This window comes from Buteo buteo, chromosome Z, assembly GCF_964188355.1.
Source record: "Buteo buteo chromosome Z, bButBut1.hap1.1, whole genome shotgun sequence".
Lineage (NCBI taxonomy): Eukaryota > Metazoa > Chordata > Aves > Accipitriformes > Accipitridae > Buteo > Buteo buteo.
In genome coordinates, this window is record NC_134204.1 from 32577774 (window position 1) to 32595811 (window position 18038).

Genomic DNA, 18038 nt, shown 5'->3' on the forward strand with positions numbered 1-18038 from the left:
TCCTTGTGCCAGAGTCTTATACTCTCTGACTGGCTTCTTTTAGATGTCCCATACAAGATGTATTTAATATTTAATACCAAATTTACTGGAAGATATTTGATGTTACAAAGGATTTTGCATTAGCAGAGTGATACAGCAATGTACTGAAATCACAATATAAGCACAATATAGCAATTGCAGTATACAGTTGGATCACAATGTAAATGTGATTCCCATTTCTCTTCTGTATATGCTTGCTGTCATGATGCTGGGTGTCACCATTTGCTGGGAAGGAATATGTGGGTTGAAGTCAGCTCAAACCTGTTGCTCCCTTCAAAGTTCATTTTGTTCAATGTTCAGTCTTTATACTCAGTGTTGAAGTGAGCTATATACACAGTTCCCATATTCTGAGCTGGCTGGCTCAGGAAAACATTTGCAATCTTCTGATTAACTCAGGGAAAAACATTTAGACAAACAGCTGATCCACCCAAGTGATACAGCCATTTATCTAAAACAAAGGACACCCTCCGTTCCCCTTTATGCTGAGATAGATTTGTTTTCCTTTGCAACAGCTATGGGCAGTCACTCCCTAGATTCTTCCCTGAGGTTCAAAAGCACAGAGCCCTTGCGCATGTCCTCTGAGCCTTCTTCAGTTTCAGGGATTTATTGATCAGTCACATGATGCATGGAACATTAAAGTGTAAACTAGAGGAACCCTGCCCTGGTTTACATACAAATATACCTCCATCATCAAGAAGATTTTCAGAAGACTGCCACTGTTTGTTAGGCAGAATGAAGGAGTGTCTGCTTAATAATAGGTCCTCTTCCACATATGGGATGCCCAAGATTTCTTCTTCTCTCCTAGAAAATATTCATTGAGAATGGAGGTCCTTTTAAGTTGTTTAAAAATAAGATCATCTTTGGTTTTCTTGTTTCTTTGTCTGGCATCAGGGAATTCTTGAAACTCTGAATGATAATTCCACATTTATTTCCTTTGAGTAACACATCCTTGTTAATGAACCAAATCTTAGCCTGTCCCTGTGGCTCTTATTCATTACACAGGTGTGATGTGAAGCTTAATTTACAGCTGGAAAGGTAGGGTGTGGTTTGAAATTAAAGTTTATTTGATAATGTATACTTACAGTCATGTTTTGAACTTTACAAGGATAATAGGTTGTAGAAGTTCTATGATACTTGTTTTTTTTCCTGACTGTGATTGATCTGCCTTAGCTATGAGTTCTGGGGGTTGTGTCTACATAGATGTTTCCAATGGTACAAGTACAAGTCTTTATTTTTCTTTCTTATACAGTGTTCTATTTTTTAAATCTTTTTAAAAAAAAGAAGTTTAATTGAATTTTTACATGGTGCAAGACGTTGTGTAGACAGTCCTTTTTAATGTAATAATGGTTTATTTTAGTGTAGGTTATTTAATTTTTATTTCATGTAATTCCTCAGGCATGTCACATTCCAGATGGTAAAGGCTTCATGTGATAACCAGAGGATTTTCATTTTTGCAGTTAAAGTACAGAAACCCTCTACTATATTTTTATAGTTATGGAATTTTAATACAATCCGAGAAAGTGTGCTGGATGGCTCTTCTCATAGTTTCACTTTGAAGCAGGGGGTGAGCACATAAATCTTTGTATAGTCATCCTCTGAGCACAGTGTCTTATCTGCTGAAGTTCTCCAGAGACAAATGGTCTCAGGAAAAGAGTGAGCTTGACTGTAAGAAAGTGAATCAGATAATTATAGTTCTGTTGCATTGTTAAGTAATTCTGAATTCATAGAACTCCTGTAAGTAGCACTTATATTTCAGGTTAAGCATAACATTTACACTTGAACATGGTGTTGTGTGAGAAGGTGTTCTGCTAAAGAGATGTTTATTTTTGTAGCTGAAGTGATGGCCTCAATTTTGTATACAATATTTGTTGCTATGGGAATAATTACTGTATCAAAATTAGAGTGTCATGATTCAGATGGAGATTAAACAACAGAAATATATCAGCTGAAGACTTCAAAGATGGTTCTTCGAGTATTTGTTAGCGTGCCTATGTGTTATGCATGAGAGTTTGCAATCTCTTGAACAGTGCTGTCAATTGAGCTGCAAATGTATATTGAATTTCATTGTCATGGCTAGCAGATTCAACTCCTGTATTTTCTTTTATTCCCTCTGACAGCAAGATGTATCCTGTACTATAGTTAAGTTCATCTGACTTTACCAAAGAATATCAAGAATGCATTATTCACTTTTGTCTTGATTAATTCTTAATTTGGAATATAAGTTTCATGCTGAAAAGCTGAAAAAAGCAAACGGCACGTCAGAATTCTCACCAGGGAATTTGGCTACACACTTGTACAGAGTCCTGTTCACGCACTTACTGGCAGGGAACTGTGAGGAATTGTCAGTGATTTGATCCAAGTTACGGCAGGCATAGAAGTCGAGATAGATTCCCTAGCACCATTTCATGTGTTGCACAGAGAAAATGCTCTCCATAGACATATATTGTGTTTCATATCACTGTGTTGGCTGACCTGAATCATTTGGATTGTCTGTCTTGGGCCATTGGTAGCTGCTGTTAGAGCAAGGCGAGTTTATCACAAGGAAGGTTTGACTGAATAGTGGCACTTATCATAGAATGTTGTTGGTTGACAGCATTGCGTAAGTGACTGTTCATCAAAACTTGCTCTACCAGAACTGAGACAACATTCTCAGGCTCTTTCAGAAAAATGCCAAAATGTAAGATTTTTAGTGGAACATCATGTTCATAGTGCTTCATAAAACATTATGTACTGGTCTTGTAGATACGCTGTTTTTGGATGGCAATGTTTGAATCTCTTTCACTGTGGGAACTGATGCTTCCACCAGGTTTTTGCAGGTCTTGAGTACTGGGAAATGGCATTGATATACATAGTTGAAGTACAAAGTATGCCTGCTTATGACAGTGGAGCTTCTGAGATTTTTCAGTCACTATGGACACCACAAATTGTTCTCTATTCGTACTTTGAAAATCCTCACTTAAGGTGGATTTTGAATGGAAGCAACTGGAGGTTGCAGTTGCCTTGTGTACTTCATACCATTGCATAGAAGCATACGAAGATGCTGGGCACTTTCATACTTCTAACAGGTATACCTGGTCAAAAACCACCAAGCTCACATAAGGCACCTGAATGTCTACCCTGAAACCACACATACCAATGTTAGTCAGGAAAGTAGATTTTTTTTTAGGCTAAGTCACTGTTTGCTCTTCAGTTATGTAGTAAGTGATGGAAGGAGTCATTAAAGAGAATAAGAGGAAGTGAGAAGTACTGGAAAAATAGCAAAAAAAAATTCTAAAAACCCCTCAAGTTTTCCAAGTTTTTTGGGGACACAAATAGTACTTTGGAATTATCGAATGGACAAGTGAAGAAAGGTTATAAACTGTGCCAAGATGGCAGGGTTTGTTACATCAAGTGATTATACTCTCTGCTTTCTTGAACAGTTGGAGAGCTGAGTTTTATTTCCTTGCCTGTTTTGGATAACCAAATTCTCAGTTTTTATTCATGGTATATAACTTCTCTGACTTCATGGAAACCAGGAAGGTAACCCCACCTGTACTACCTGAGAAGCTGACCTGGAAGTTCTTCCTATCAATGTTATTGATGCACCTTGGAAAAAGTACACAAAGTGAAACTGCCCAAGTTCTGCTGATGTAGAGTATTTACATAGAAGATTGCAAATTCTACCTGGTGAGAAAGTTCTTGAAGGCAGCATTGTTGTCATATTCTGTAATGGGAGTCACGTACTCTGTAACTTTTTTTTTTTTAATATCAATTTCTTTTGACATTTTAAGATTTCAGTGTGTGGGTGCATGAATGTTGATTGTAAGGAGATGAACCAATATTTCTGAAGCCCTTGAAAGATGATAAATTAAGCTTGAGGTTGCCTAGGAAATTCTTGAAGAGAACTGATATTCACAAGCCGTACAGTAGTGATAACAGTCAATCAGACAAAGCTTATATCCCTTAAGAACATCCATTCTTTCTGTTCTTAATTTTGTATACTGCTAGTGTAACATTCATTTAAGAAATACTGGGTTAGCTAGTCTCCCTCTGAAAGGAGGAGGGATGTTTTTCCTTTCCTGGCTGTGCTTCTGGGCTTGTTATGATGGAGAAGAGTGAGAGATTGCAGGGTGTAATATGCAGTAGGATCACATAAGAGAGCTTGGGTGCTGTAGTTCATGCAAGGAGACTTAAGAGACTGCTGTAAGGAGCACTAAGAAGACAGTCATACCTCAAAAGGAGATAGAATGCATAATTAGAGATGTTAGAGATCAGAGGCAAATGGGGGTTTGCTTCTAGTCAATAAGTAACTGGAAGTAGTTAGTCTGAACATAATGCAAAGGAGAAAATAAATTTTTTAAAAGAGTGTTAAGTTTTCTGAAGGTTGTGGAAGATGCAGTCCAGTACATCTGCATATGACACTTTGTCCCTGGCTTCATTTGGAATGAAGTTTGAAAATAAATAAAAAGCTCTTGAAAGCAACACACTGTTGCAAGAGTACTGCCAGTTTTATTCTTGGCTCTTGCATTGTTTTCATTCCCGCGATCTGGAAAGGATTTGTAAAGATCACACAAGAGGGAACTGAAATTGTGGAGTTTATATGTAATTAAGATATAAATATGGTTCTCATCCAAAGCGAAACCAATACAGTCATGAACTCAGCAATGTGCTGAGGCAGTGGGAAACCAGAGTACTATGTGAGAGAACTAGAGCTGTCGTCTTAGAATTGATTCCAGGACTGGAAATCTGAAGATAGATTTTTTGACTAACAAGGAGCGTGATAGGCTGAGGTCCCTCATGGGAGAATTATTCAGCAGTGATAAGGAGTGGTGCAATCCAAGGATGTCAGTTTCAAAGTGGATAATAGATACAGAACATTTAAGTTACAAACCTTCACAACAAATTTTGTGTTCCTCCTTCTTTTCTTTATAAGGTACTATCAAGCCTTGAATTCTCTGTCAGGTCACAACTATAATGAAATTATTTAAAATAATGTCAGTATAACCTCCTGAAAGAAAATAATGTCAAAGAAAGAATGTGGAAAATAAGTTAGCAAAGATGAAGCCACTTGTGAGACTGTTCTGTAAGGGAAAATTTAAATAGATAAAGACAGAACTAGAGGCACAGATTTCAGAGCTATTTATTTTACAGTTCTGGGAAATTGCAAGTGTGGCAACTGAATTAAGCGCTCAAGCTCTCTGTACGAGATTCCCTTTATTTCATTAAAGGATAAAACTTACATATGTTTCAACAAAGATCTAAAAAGAACTAACGGCATATAGCCAACACTGCTAACACAGGAACGCATATCTGGCTCAGCTGGGATGTTTGCCAGTCCTCAGAACAGTTAAAGATAAAAAAATTCCATAATATACTCGTGACTGTCTTCAGCTACATCTTCCCAGGCATACACAAGGCCATCATCCAACCTGGCCTTGTAAAACTAGTTCTTCAAAGGCTTGGCAAACATGCAGCACGACAAATTCTAACGGTTTGTTGTGGTTTAACACCAGCCACCAACTAAGCACCACACAGGCGCTCACTCACTCCCCCCCCTCCCCCCCCAGTGGGATGGGGGAGAAAAAGAAGTAAAACTCATGGGCTGAGATAAGAACAGTTTAATAGAACAGAAAAGAAGAAACTAATAATGATAACACTAATAAAATGACAACAGCAATAATAAAAGGATTGGAATGTACAAATGATGTGCAGTGCAATTGCTCACCACCCGCCGACCAACACCCAGCTAGTCCGCGAGCCGCGATTCCCTGCCCCCACTTCCCAGTTCCTAAACTAGATGGGACGTCCCATGGTATGGAATACACTATTGGCCACTTTGGGTCAGGTGCCCTGGCTGTGTCCTGTGCCAACTTCTTGTGCCCCTCCAGCTTTCTCGCTGGCTGGGCATGAGAAGCTGAAAAATCCTTGACTTTAGTCTAAACACTACTGAGCAACAACTGAAAACATCAGTGTTATCAACATTCTTCGCATACTGAACTCAAAACATAGCACTGTACCAGCTACTAGGAAGACAGTTAACTCTATCCCAGCTGAAACCAGGACACGGTTCACTCTTGAAAACAAATGCCAGGTGTTCCGAGCTGCTCCCACAGCAAGCAATAGAAAAAATATGATTTGACAATGTTTTTAACTAAAAGCTTAGTTAAGCTTTTAACTCAAAAGATAAGTAACTCAGAAAGCTGTAAAAGTGATGCCGGCATTTTATATTTTCATCTTTTGCTTGTGTTCAGCTATTTCTTCACTGCTATTCTTCTGCGGCTACATTATTCGCCATAGAGCTCTGCTGCTGAATATTGAATTGGTGACATGTTTTTTGCACGTTTTGTATTTGTCCTTCTACCTGGATTATTGGCAAATGTTTATTGAATTGGTATTAGTTCTCTTGAGAAACTATAAAAAATGGAATAAAATTCACATGCAGGATATATTAATAATTTATTTTTGCTACATTTGGCTTGCTTGTAGACAAATATTTTAATCCTTATTTTATTCAACACTGACAAAAATGCTATCAACTTTATAGTGCTTTTGTAGCAATGCGTGTGACAATTTATCATAGGAGGAGACCCATAAAGCCTCCACTTTTTCATAAAGTGGATGATGGTTGTCATGAAGGAATGTGATGATTCAGCTTAATGTACTTCATTAAACATTTCTATGTTGTTGGAATTTTCTTCTTCTGAAACAAACAATTTTTCTTAAATACATCATTAGAAAAGACCTGTATGCTAGAGACCTTTTTTGTTATCTGAAAGTTCTATTCAGTAACTTTCTACATTTTCCTTCCCACATTCACATTATTTTAATTATTCTAATTGTCACCGACATGACTTCTCATTGATCATGAAAGATTTAATAGGCACTGTCCACTTGAATGAACAGAACCACAGACCTCATCATTAATCAGAGCAGCGTATAAGGACCCAATTCAGAAAAATATACTTAACATCTGTCAGCAATGCTTTCCTTTCTAGGATGAAAAGATATTTCCCTCTTCATAATCTGTATATTTCACAGGTGACAAAGTCATTAGGTTGCCTATGAAGGTATCTTGAGTTCTCCAACCAGCTCAAACATGTGACTAGGCTGAAATTCTGGTGTTAACAACTGGATCATTAATAATTATGCTATTGATTTTACTGGGGCAAGGGTTTTACACCCAGTCTCCTTTTCACAGCTTTCCTTTTTCCAATCTTTCTCAATAGCAAATGACTACATTTTAAAATTACTCCTATTGAATAAGCTATTTCTCTGAGTTTCAGTCTGTTTTATTTCCCAGCTTCTGTAGAGGCTTTTAATTTCATAAAGTCAGCTTTATGGAGTCCTGCACAGAAACACTGCTATTAAGTAAACCAAACTTTTACAACATCCGGAACAGATCACTGATAGTACCAACTAGTTTTGCCTGTAGTGGAATTCAGCATGCATGTCCAGCTACATCTCTGGATCAGATTGTTCCCCATTACTCCCTGGCTATAACACTTGTCTCTTTTTCCCTTTGGAAAATGAGTTTCTGTTTCCATAAAGAGTTGAGAGGTGCTTTTCTGCATGAATGGAGTGATTTGTCTGGTGTTGCTTGGCAGGATGCAACATGTTCCATCTGTAAGGAGTTTAGGGCAGAGTGCATGGAGGGTTAGGGTGTAGAGGTTGGGGGAATTAAGGAGTGGGAGAGCAAGATGTACTGTTGTGGATATGAATACAAATTGTAAACAGTAGAGCTAGTGGCATACTTTTTATGCTGTATGTGGAGCAGTCAGCTCATGACACAGGTGTGAAAGTACTTTTTTTGTGCTTGTCCTGATGCATCATTCTTTTAGACTTCTGCATTTGTATTCACTCACACAGACTCCTTATAGCATTGTTTTATCTTCATTGTTAGCACACATGACAAAATTGTTGTTGTTTGTTTTCATTCTAGGACTGCAATGTAACCAATTGTTTGTTTTCTTTAAGAACTGCCTGAGACTATCTTAACTGAAGAGAAAGTTCAAGAGACAGAGACATGGGCCAGGCCTCTGGTCTACCTTTGGCAGACGAGAGTACCCAATTTCAATGCTGAAAAAGAATACAATGGAGCTTGTGCAAAAAAGAAACCATACTGTGCCATTTGCACTCTCCTCATGCCATACTACAAGGTAAGCAAGATCCTAACAGTTGCATCTCCGGGTGAAGTGTGAAATAGCTGCTCAGCTACTTTATTTCCAGTAAATTAGAAATAAGATAAGCTTATGCATTTGATTTGTATGAGAGGTAAATAAACTCACTATTGCTAAAATTAGAACTGATACTCTGTTCGCCTGCATTTGTCCTTGGTTGCAGACAGTGTATGCCTTCTACTAGGGTTTGTGTAGGATTGGTGTTAGCGTATGTGTGCTTGCCCTTAAATGTTACACTTTTTGAGGTGGAGAATCCACATAGGTTTGTATCTTTTAGCTATTTCCTTATTTGTCCATCTTCAGATGCTTTTTATCAAAGCCTCTTCCATGTCTCCTTCCTGCAGTGTTAAGGAATTAAGTGTTTTCACAGTACTTAGGCCTTCTCAGGAGTAATGTTCTTACAGAAACAGTCTAATGCAGAGCACAGTTTGATACTGGCTTGTGGAATTCCCGTGTCAAATGTCAGCTAAAAATGCTGTTGTAGTTCTATGGTACTAATTCTGAAGCTGCTGAAGTAGAATCCCCTCAGCATGGGAACTAGGAAGAAAACTTTTATTGCACTGGACCCAGTTAAAGGACTCAAAGGGAGACAGAAGTATAGTATCATTGAACACTGCTGCAATAACACTAGTTTGGAGGCTGAGTGCTATTCTAGGTTTCACAGTTATTTGAACAATCAAAGAACTATAGAATGACTGTGATAAAAACTTAAAGCAGTTAATTTTCTCATAAAACTGTTACATTGTTAATGCCAGAGCTGGGAGGGGAGAAGTAATTTCATCACTGTCAAAAAGAAGACTAAGAACGACGCTCCTTTCTTTTACTTAAATATAAATTCTGTTTATTTTCCAGCCAGACAATCATGATGAAGAAAGTCCTACTTTCGGGGAAGCAAACTCAGCAGAAACACTGATGGCTGAAAACGAAAAGACTAAACCTCTTATTCCAGAGATGTGTTTTATTTATAGTGAAGAAAACACTGAAAACTATCCATCAAATGCCTTTATCGAAGAAGATGGAACAAGTCTTCTGATTTCCTGTGCAAAGTGTTGTGTGCGGGTTCATGCAAGTAAATAAGCTAATTGTTCAGTTGGCAGAAATGTAATTTCAAATTTTGTTTCATTGATAAATAATAGTTAACTAGGCTTCTAGTATGTCTTTAAAAGCACTGGAAAAACATTTCCATATGTAATGCTTCCATCACTGGCTAAATTTTTTTAAAAAACTGTTACATTTTCTATTACTAGCTAATGACTGCTGTGAAAATAGTGAAGAATTAACTTTTCTGTAAACTTTCAATAATCACAAACTTCTGATTCTTATTTCAATTTGAGCTATTAAATTCCTTTTACTTCTCATATATTAAACCACTGTGTGATGTTAGTATGTCAGGGTGAAATCCTGCTGGATTTAAGGACTTATGAATATTGCTATTGACTTTAGGTATGCAGTAATTTCTTTCACCTTGCATTCTTTTTTATTTCAAGAGTGACTGATGAATGCAGGGATTTTCTGCAGTGTCTTCTACAGAGAGTAAGACTTGAATAGTTATCTCTAAGAAGTCCATGTGAAATTCTTTTATGGAAGCGTGATATAATTGCATAGAAAAAATGTCAGTATATTAATCAAATTGTACATTTTTACTTCAGGGAGAATTGGTGATTCGCTATTGAAATGACAGAAAATAAGAAATTCCCTGGGGTTTGGTTTTTTGACTGTTTGCAGCGGGGGGGAGGGGGTGTTTGTTTTGATTTTCGATTTGGTTTGGTGGTTTTTGGTTTGTTTTTGTTTGGGGTTTTTTTGAGTTTTGGGAAGGGTGTCTGTGTGTCTAATTTATATATTTCATGGACTATGGAATTAGCAGTAAGCCTAGATTGGAAAAGTCTCCTTGGTCACAGGAGATGTATTTTACTAGTGTTTATACAAGGTTGAATGGTATGGCATCATGGATAGAAAGGCAGAATATATTAATCAATCCAGCTCTCTTCTTCTAGGTTGCTATGGTGTTCCTTCTCATGAAATCCATACTGACTGGCTGTGTTCTCGATGCAGAACAGAAGCCTGGACAGCCGTAAGTTTCACATATTGCTTAGTTATCTAAGGAAAAAAAAAAAAATGAAGCACATGCATGATTGCATGTGGAATGTAGCCTGCTTATTTTTACTGAACACACACTTGCTGCAGAAAAATTATTTGTAAAATACGAATAGATTTCAATGTAAAATTTAATAGCATTTTGATAGACAAACTTGGAGTAGGTTTATACACTCATGAAAAGGATTGGCTAACAGAATATAATTGTGTGTAAAACATTGTTCAAGGAAACAACTGAAAATTTAAATTCACATAATAGAAAAAAAGAGATTTCCTCTAAATATTTTAGACTTCTGGTATGTACGTGTGGACAGCCGGAGAATAGAGAAAGAATAATAAATTACAGTCAGGAATGAAATTGTTGGTTTTGAGCATTTAAGGTTTACTGCACTGTGTAAGCCGAAGAAGATTTCACTTGTGAGGCTCCTAAATGCCTATTGTTTGATTTTTAAAAAAAGCATAAAATAGTTTTATACAGCAAGGAATAAATAGAGAGGCAATTAATAGTTCATAGAATCCCTAAACATATACTCATTTTAAAAAAAAAGTGTAAAATTTTACATCTTACCAATCTATCAGTTGCCCTGCTAAGTCATCTAATGTTTGTTTTCCTTAAAACAGCTTGAGGAAATGTGATAATCAGTGTCATGTCCCGATTTCTCAGGATGATGACTCAGGTTTGCCGATTCCCAGGTCAGCATTAAGGTGAAACGACACCAGGGATCCTTTAACTCACAAAACTCAATTTTTATTCGCTCACAAGAAGAACTGGCATGCTCACCACCAAAATTGGTATGCTCGCAACAAAAACTGGCATGAAACTGTGTCAGTACACTGTGTAACATGTGCTAACCATGCATCACCAAACATATACTACAGGCCTTGCCTATTTGGGAGTCAGTTCAGGGAAGACAATCAGGCGATCCCTCCCGTTGAGTCACGAGGTTCAGAGCAGACCCCCTTGCTTTCTAGACTCCTCCTCAGCGAGGAGCCTGGGGGCGGCTGGATCCACTCCTGGTCTCAGACTTGGTCAGTGGTTTATGTCTAAAGGGATGAGGTGTGGGGATTACGGAAGAGGAAGAGGGAAGAGAGAGAGAAGAGAAAGATTTCACCAGTCCTGGGTCCAGCGTTGGTTCAGTCAGCCGAGGGGTCCAGTCCCGGTGGGCTTGTGCACATGGGGCTTCAGTTCATGTCCTTTTATAATCTCCTTGCCCCTCCCTCGGGCTGGCACTCGAACTCATTAGGCTAACTAGATACCTTTGGGCCGTGGGCTTGGGGGGTGTCGTTTGGGGAGTAGTTGGCCCTTTCCTGCCGATGTGATCTTTCGCCGTACCTGGTGAGCTGCCCTGCTCAGGACATCAGAACAGCACAGGAGAACAGGGAGCCGTGCACCCTCCAGCATGCCCTTCCGCTCCTGTTGCTGATGGGCGTTGATGGGCTTCTTTTCACCTGTGGTTCTTTGCTAGGCAGAGTTAGTCCTTAAAGCAGAACTTGCCCCACCACAACGTTTGAGACATTAACTCCTTCGGTCTCTCACAATGAGTCTGAAATGGCAACATAGCTTTTCTTCCTTCTGTTGTTGAATTAAAAGGAGATATTTCAGGTGCCTTAAAAATGTAAATCATTAAATGATGTCATAAAATTTTTAGATATGTTGGAAAAGAAATGAGAATTCAAACTACTGGAAAATACGATATCACTTTGTCAAATATAACTTCTTGCAATTATGAAAGTCACCTGTAAGAAATTCACAATCATAGCATTAGCAAACATGAAAGTAACAATAAATATAAACACTTTGATTTTCCTTTCGTATACTGTCAACATTTTAAGGTTCTTTTGTGAATGGTAAGAGTTAAGGAAACCAAAAAGGGAACTGGTATTTTTAATCCACATATTACTGCAGCTGGGGAAAACAAAAGAAAAAAAGTGACTTAAAACTGCTCATTACAAAAATATGGTCAATCTGTAATGTTTAGTCCTATGTTCTCTCAGTGAATAGCTATTAAAATATTTATTGAATCAATTTCTATGTCTGTAATGTGTTCTTATTTTAGTAGGAAAGGTATTCTTACTAGCTAAAATCCAATTTTCATCTTTCGTTGGTAATAAGAAAACCTTGTTACAGCTTCCTTATCAGACAATTGTGAGTTTCAGGATCTCCTGAACTACTTTTGTGACTACTGCCCTAGAGTCAGGGGAAGGTTGAGGGGAAAAGAATAAGTCTGCTGTAGCAAGTGACAGGTTGCCATTAACTCAGAATCTAATTATCAGTTAAACAAACAGTTAGAAAGCCCCGCTGCTCTATTGAAAAGTTTTGTTAATTTCTTTTCAAGGGAGATACAGCTACAATGTGCAAGTATGGGAATTCTAAGGAGAACATTCTTGTTCATGAAATACCATGTGTGACAGGAATAGGACTGAATCAGATGTTTTTGTTAAGAGCACTGAAAAATTTAGAACATGGCCTTGGAACCTGATGTTAACTGCAATATAACAGTAACACTTTTGATGGGAAATTTGGAGAGAGTGTTTGTCTTTTGAGTATAGTGCATTTTTTAAAATCAAAAGTCACTGAAAAATAGTAAAACAAAATTTGGTCTTATAATTTGTTAATGCTGTGTTGTAGAAAGGATTCTAAAATTGTTCTGGGGTTTTAAGGTTATTTTACAAGTGTTCTTGAAGTGAAAAGGACATTCAGATGGCACAGTGGTAGGTGAAAGATAAAAACAGTGTCATAAGGACTGACTTATTTACATTCACTATGGGGCAATAAAGGGGGATCTGGGTAATATGATAGAAAAAGGAAAATGTTGGGGAGAGGGTTAAAGCTTGACTTGACTGGGATTTTTCTTCATCAAACTATTAGGGGGAAAATTTGCACCCACAGTTAGTGTTAATTTGAGAAGAATTATGCACATTTTACTGAATAGGTTTAGTTTTATTCTGTTATAATGCATATAAGTTTCTGAAAATTAGGAAGATCTGAATTTTAGGGAAAGTACTTTTTGGCCAAATTATTTGAGGAGATGAGATGAAGCAGTGGAAGAGATATCAAAAACATACAGAAAATAGCTGAAATTTTATGTGAAGATGTTTTAGTATTGGATTTTTGCAAAAACACACTCTGGGGACTAGGGGAGAAGACTCAGTGGATTTCTGGAATCTTATGTGTTAGGTAACAAGAAGGTGATAGGAGTGAAGTGGAGCAAAGGCTAGACAGTATGTGTTGCCCACTTGGTCAATTTATTTAATGTAAGCTCTGGCTATGATATATTTAACTAAATTGCTGTGATTTTGTACAGCTGAATCGTTAGTGGTGACAACTTCACCTTACTATAGCTCTGATTTGGTGACCTGAGTGAAATGAACTTATGCCCCAAGAGAGCTCTTCATTCAGATATGTTTGTGGAATGAAATTCACATTCTTAATGTCATAAGTTGTCATTCAGTTGGGAAGTTTTAACAAAATGTTGAAGATTGAATAGACCTAACTAGTATTAAATTTACTTAAAACTTGTCCTCCATAGTCTGCTATCTTGTATTCTTTGTTATTACATGTCATTCACATGTCAATGGGAACTGTTCATTGTCAGCTGAAATATGTAGGAGGGATAGATAGTAGGCATCTGCTACCTGAGTTAAATAGCAAAACCCCAACAGCTTCAAGGATGTGAGTAACGCTCTGTTATTTACTCATATGTGAATGATACCGAAGTCACTTTTTCTTTTTTAATACTAGGGTCTTTCAAAACTCTTGAGATGCTGAAGCAATCTTAGAACTATTAGTGATTATCTCTGAGAGTTTGCAGACCTTAGGTGAGGTGCCAGCAGCCTCAAAAATTTAATGTTGCTTTCTAAAAAGGCAGGAAATGGTCGACCCAACAAATTAAGTGGCAGTCAACCTATCTTGGATTACAAAAGAAATACTAAACAAATGATGAATCCATCAATTTCTAAACACCTAGACAATAACAGTGTACAAAGACATATGTATTTAAGAACAAAAGAACTAATGCTTTGCTTATGGGAATAAGGAATAAGCAAAAGATTTTGTGCATCCTATCTTTCAGATGCTTTTGATAGTGTTTTAAATTCTGGTATTCAAGCGACAGAAGAGATATGATGTAAAGCAGTAGTTGCCAAACATATAGGAATATGGATTTGCTTTCAACCCTCACTATCTCAGGCCACCAGCAATCATTCTCATCAGACTCTTAAAATCACTAAGAAAGTGATAATGTTCTTTGCATCATTTGCTAATTACTTTTTATGTCCTTACCGAACATATGTGGAAATCTAGACTGATCTACTTTAAGTCGTTTAAGACAATTGCATAGGAGATGGGGGAGTATACTTCATGTGAAGCCACCAAGGTGTTAAACTTACAGAATACATCAAAGGCTTTTTCACAGCTGTCAAGTGTGTTTCAGGTATTATTAAAAATATTATTTCCCTCAGTTGTTTCAATATTTCAGTGAAGCGAAAGGATTAATAAGAAGCATTCCCCACGCATTTTCTGTAAGTACCAAGGACCTTGGGCATTTTGTAGGCTGAGGTTTACTAATTTGGGTTAGGATTATTATTTTGGATTGTATCCAATTACTGTTTTGATTTGGATCCTCTATTTTGTAGGACAATAATAGTATTACTATATTGAAGAAATGGTGTAAAACAAAACATATGGAGTTCAACAGAGATAGGTGCAATACTTAGAGAGGAATTACCAGTTACGCGTATATAAGATGGGAGTCCCTACCTAAGCAGTAGCTCCTGCTGCCAACTGCAATTGTAATCACTGTGGTCACAAACAACATAGGTCATCAGTTCCACAGAACCTGAAACATCTCAGTAGGATGTTTAAGCCTTGTACTGGAAGTAGAGCCTGAAAAACACATGGAACAATCTTTCTGCTCTCTTCAGCTTTGATGAGAGCCTAGCTGAAGAACTGTGTCTAACAGTGAACACACATTGTTCAAAAAACCATGAGCCTGAATGGGATGGAAGAAAACGAGGTGCAATTGAAATTGCAGAAAACCAGAACCAAAATTCTTTTAATCATTCCTGGTAGACCTCAATCTTTCCATAAGGGAGGATTGAAAAGAATTAACCTAGTTAGTATAGCAAGGGCAAGACAGAAGGGAAATAAGTAGTGTTCTCTCATGTAAAATTATATGTGTTTGGCAAACAGGAACACAATCAATTGCCATTCTCTCATTTTAGGGACAAGACGACTTGTAGCACTTTTAAACTGCATCAGCAGAAGTTTATGTTGATACCAGGAAATTCTATGAATTTTTATTTCTAAAAACAGTGAACTACTGGGGTAGAATATATGGAGATTTTGTACCATCTACTCCTTCATGATTTTCAAAAACGTGTTAGACAAACATTTGTCAGGAATAGCTGAAGAAGACTTGATCGTGCCTTGAGGCAGAAGGATAAAATAGATATTGAGCTTTCTTTTTCCTATGGTTCTCTTTTGCCTGTTTGAACAGTATTATTCATTGCAAAACAATGTGACTGTAGTTCTCGTTGGAGAAAATATTATCAGTTTGATATATAACTTAAATGTATTAGTGTATTTTTTGCTTGTATGGAACCTCATTGCTGACATCAGCATAATTAAGAATTGCTGATACTTATTTGTGTCCTATTTGTCATTTTAGGATCATGTTTCTGTCTCTTCAGAGTTTGGACAATAACCTTAGATTATCCTAACAGATTTCACTTCAAAATAGTACAATACTTTTGTCTAAACTTAGCATTATACTTAAGATAAATGTGGTTCTCTTTTAACCAGTCTTCTGTACATCTATTAAAAAAAGACAACTCAATTGAACATACTGCTGTCCAGAGTACTACTTTCCCTTTTAAAAACCTGCAATTAATGTTAGTTGCACCAACTTGCAGCTGAAAGTTTTATGCTACCTTTGAATCACATGCTTTTTTTTTATGAATCAGTTTTTTAATTTGTATAAATTTTTCTATGTCTGTTGTTATACATATGATATTTTAATTGTATTTTAAATTGCTGTGTAATACCATAAGTCTCTCTGGAGAGGGAGGTGTAATTAAAGAATATTACTTATTTGCACGACCTTTTTTTTACTGTAGGGAATATAGAGTAAGTGTATTTTACATTCCTACTAACACAGTTCAGACTTCTAGTTTCTACAAGAAACAAATGGAAAAAATCATATTCATCTAATTTCTTGTTCAGGATAAGCATTCCTAAAACATGCAGCTGTTGCAAAAGATGTGAAACAGAGATTTGACTCACTGTGGGAATTCTATATCCACATGCCTTCAAAAATTCAATTCTCGCATCAGAAAAGTGCACAAAGTGAGATTTAATTATCAGAAAATACCTATTCCCTGAAAATCCAACTTGCTGAATGTCTGAAATTGTTTTCCTTCCTCTTTGCATTGATTCCTAGAAGGAGGAGATTTAGCTGAGGAAGATCTGTCTGAGGAATTCCCTTCTAAGTAAGGCTTTAAATCCTGAAAGGAAGGTTGATTGGAAAACAAGGAGAAAGAAAAGTTTTTTGCAGTGGAGAATAGAATGGAAGTTATAAAACATTGGTACAAGTCTTGGTTCAAAGTTCAGAATTCATATCTTAGGAGGGAAGGTTGCTTCTTATTCTTCTGCTTACACAATTAGGTATTGTTTTTAGTTCTGTTAAATGATACTTTTTTAAACTCTCCACACTTATGTTAACTTTATAGAAAATTTGGTCTCTACTAGGTTTTTGTGTATCAGTATGATTTTGCAAAGCACTGAAGTATGAGAGCAGTAGAAATGAGAGCTGTATTAATAGCTAAATGAAACTGCATTATGTGTGAATCCCAACTATGAACATCATTAAAATATGGAAATAGAAAAATGCATATGTAGACTCAGATTTACAGAGCCAGACTTTTCTTTGATGGAGATTCCATTTTATTTTATCAGAGGAAACTGCTTTCGAGATTCCGAAGCATACTGTTTTCTTGCAGTTTCAGTGTCTCTAAGTAGCTGAAGTAGTATGCTTTACAATATTTTATGTCAAATTTTCACATTCCAGGATGTACTTGGATCCATGATAACTTAATATATCTTTATATTCTACTAGGCAGTAGGTCTTGTTTGATAACGATTACTGACAAAAGATAAGAGAGATACCAAATTTGTCTATGCTATTGGATAAAAAATAGCCGTAAACCAATCCCCTAAAACAATTTAAAAAATCAAATAATATTAAATAAGTCATCTGCATGGCTCCTGAAAGTGTAACTGTATTCATACAAAGTGCCTTGATTGAGAGCAAACGCCTCATTAATCTTAAATGCTTCAGCTAAAGAAAGCTAGTGATGTCAGGAAGAATAATGACTGGCATTACAGAGAATGCAATGTACTGTACAGTGTGCAAGGATGTGGTCACCTAGTAGCTATAGAACATAAATGTAAGTATCTTTATTATTTAGAGGACAAAAGGATTTGGGACAGGAAAGAGTTAGAAAGAAGAGCAAGATAGGAAACATACATGCACTTCAATGCCTTACTTCGTAGTAAGCTATCTGTTAATAAGGCTTCTAAGGAAGCTGCATGAATTTTCACATGTTATTCTAACCATCCATAGCACGACAGAAATAGTTCAGCACCTAATCTGGTCAGCTGGCACTGATTTTGAGAACAGATCCTATGCTGAATAGCAAGTGTTAACAGCTTAGCAGAATTTTTTTCTGTAGATGAGCTTTTCCATGCTT

The 18038-nt window shown here is 36.8% G+C and overlaps 1 protein-coding gene across 8 annotated transcripts in view; it reads left to right on the forward strand.

The window, feature by feature from the left end:
- Positions 1-18038, forward strand: part of KDM4C (lysine demethylase 4C) — a 279086-nt gene that overhangs the window by 160959 nt on the left and 100089 nt on the right. For 6 of the 8 annotated variants that reach the window (XR_012649164.1, XM_075021802.1, XM_075021803.1 and 3 more), the window contains 3 exons: positions 7993-8174; positions 9048-9264; positions 10190-10266. Coding sequence is in view for 6 of the 8 variants with exons in the window: in XM_075021802.1 (XP_074877903.1) it covers positions 7993-8174; positions 9048-9264; positions 10190-10266 (476 nt within the window). In the remaining 2 variants the exon portion in view is untranslated. Of the gene's footprint in view, positions 1-7992; positions 8175-9047; positions 9265-10189; positions 10267-10910; positions 12284-18038 lie in introns of those variants that run through there. The other 2 variants (XM_075021808.1, XR_012649166.1) reach the window with 2 other exon arrangements.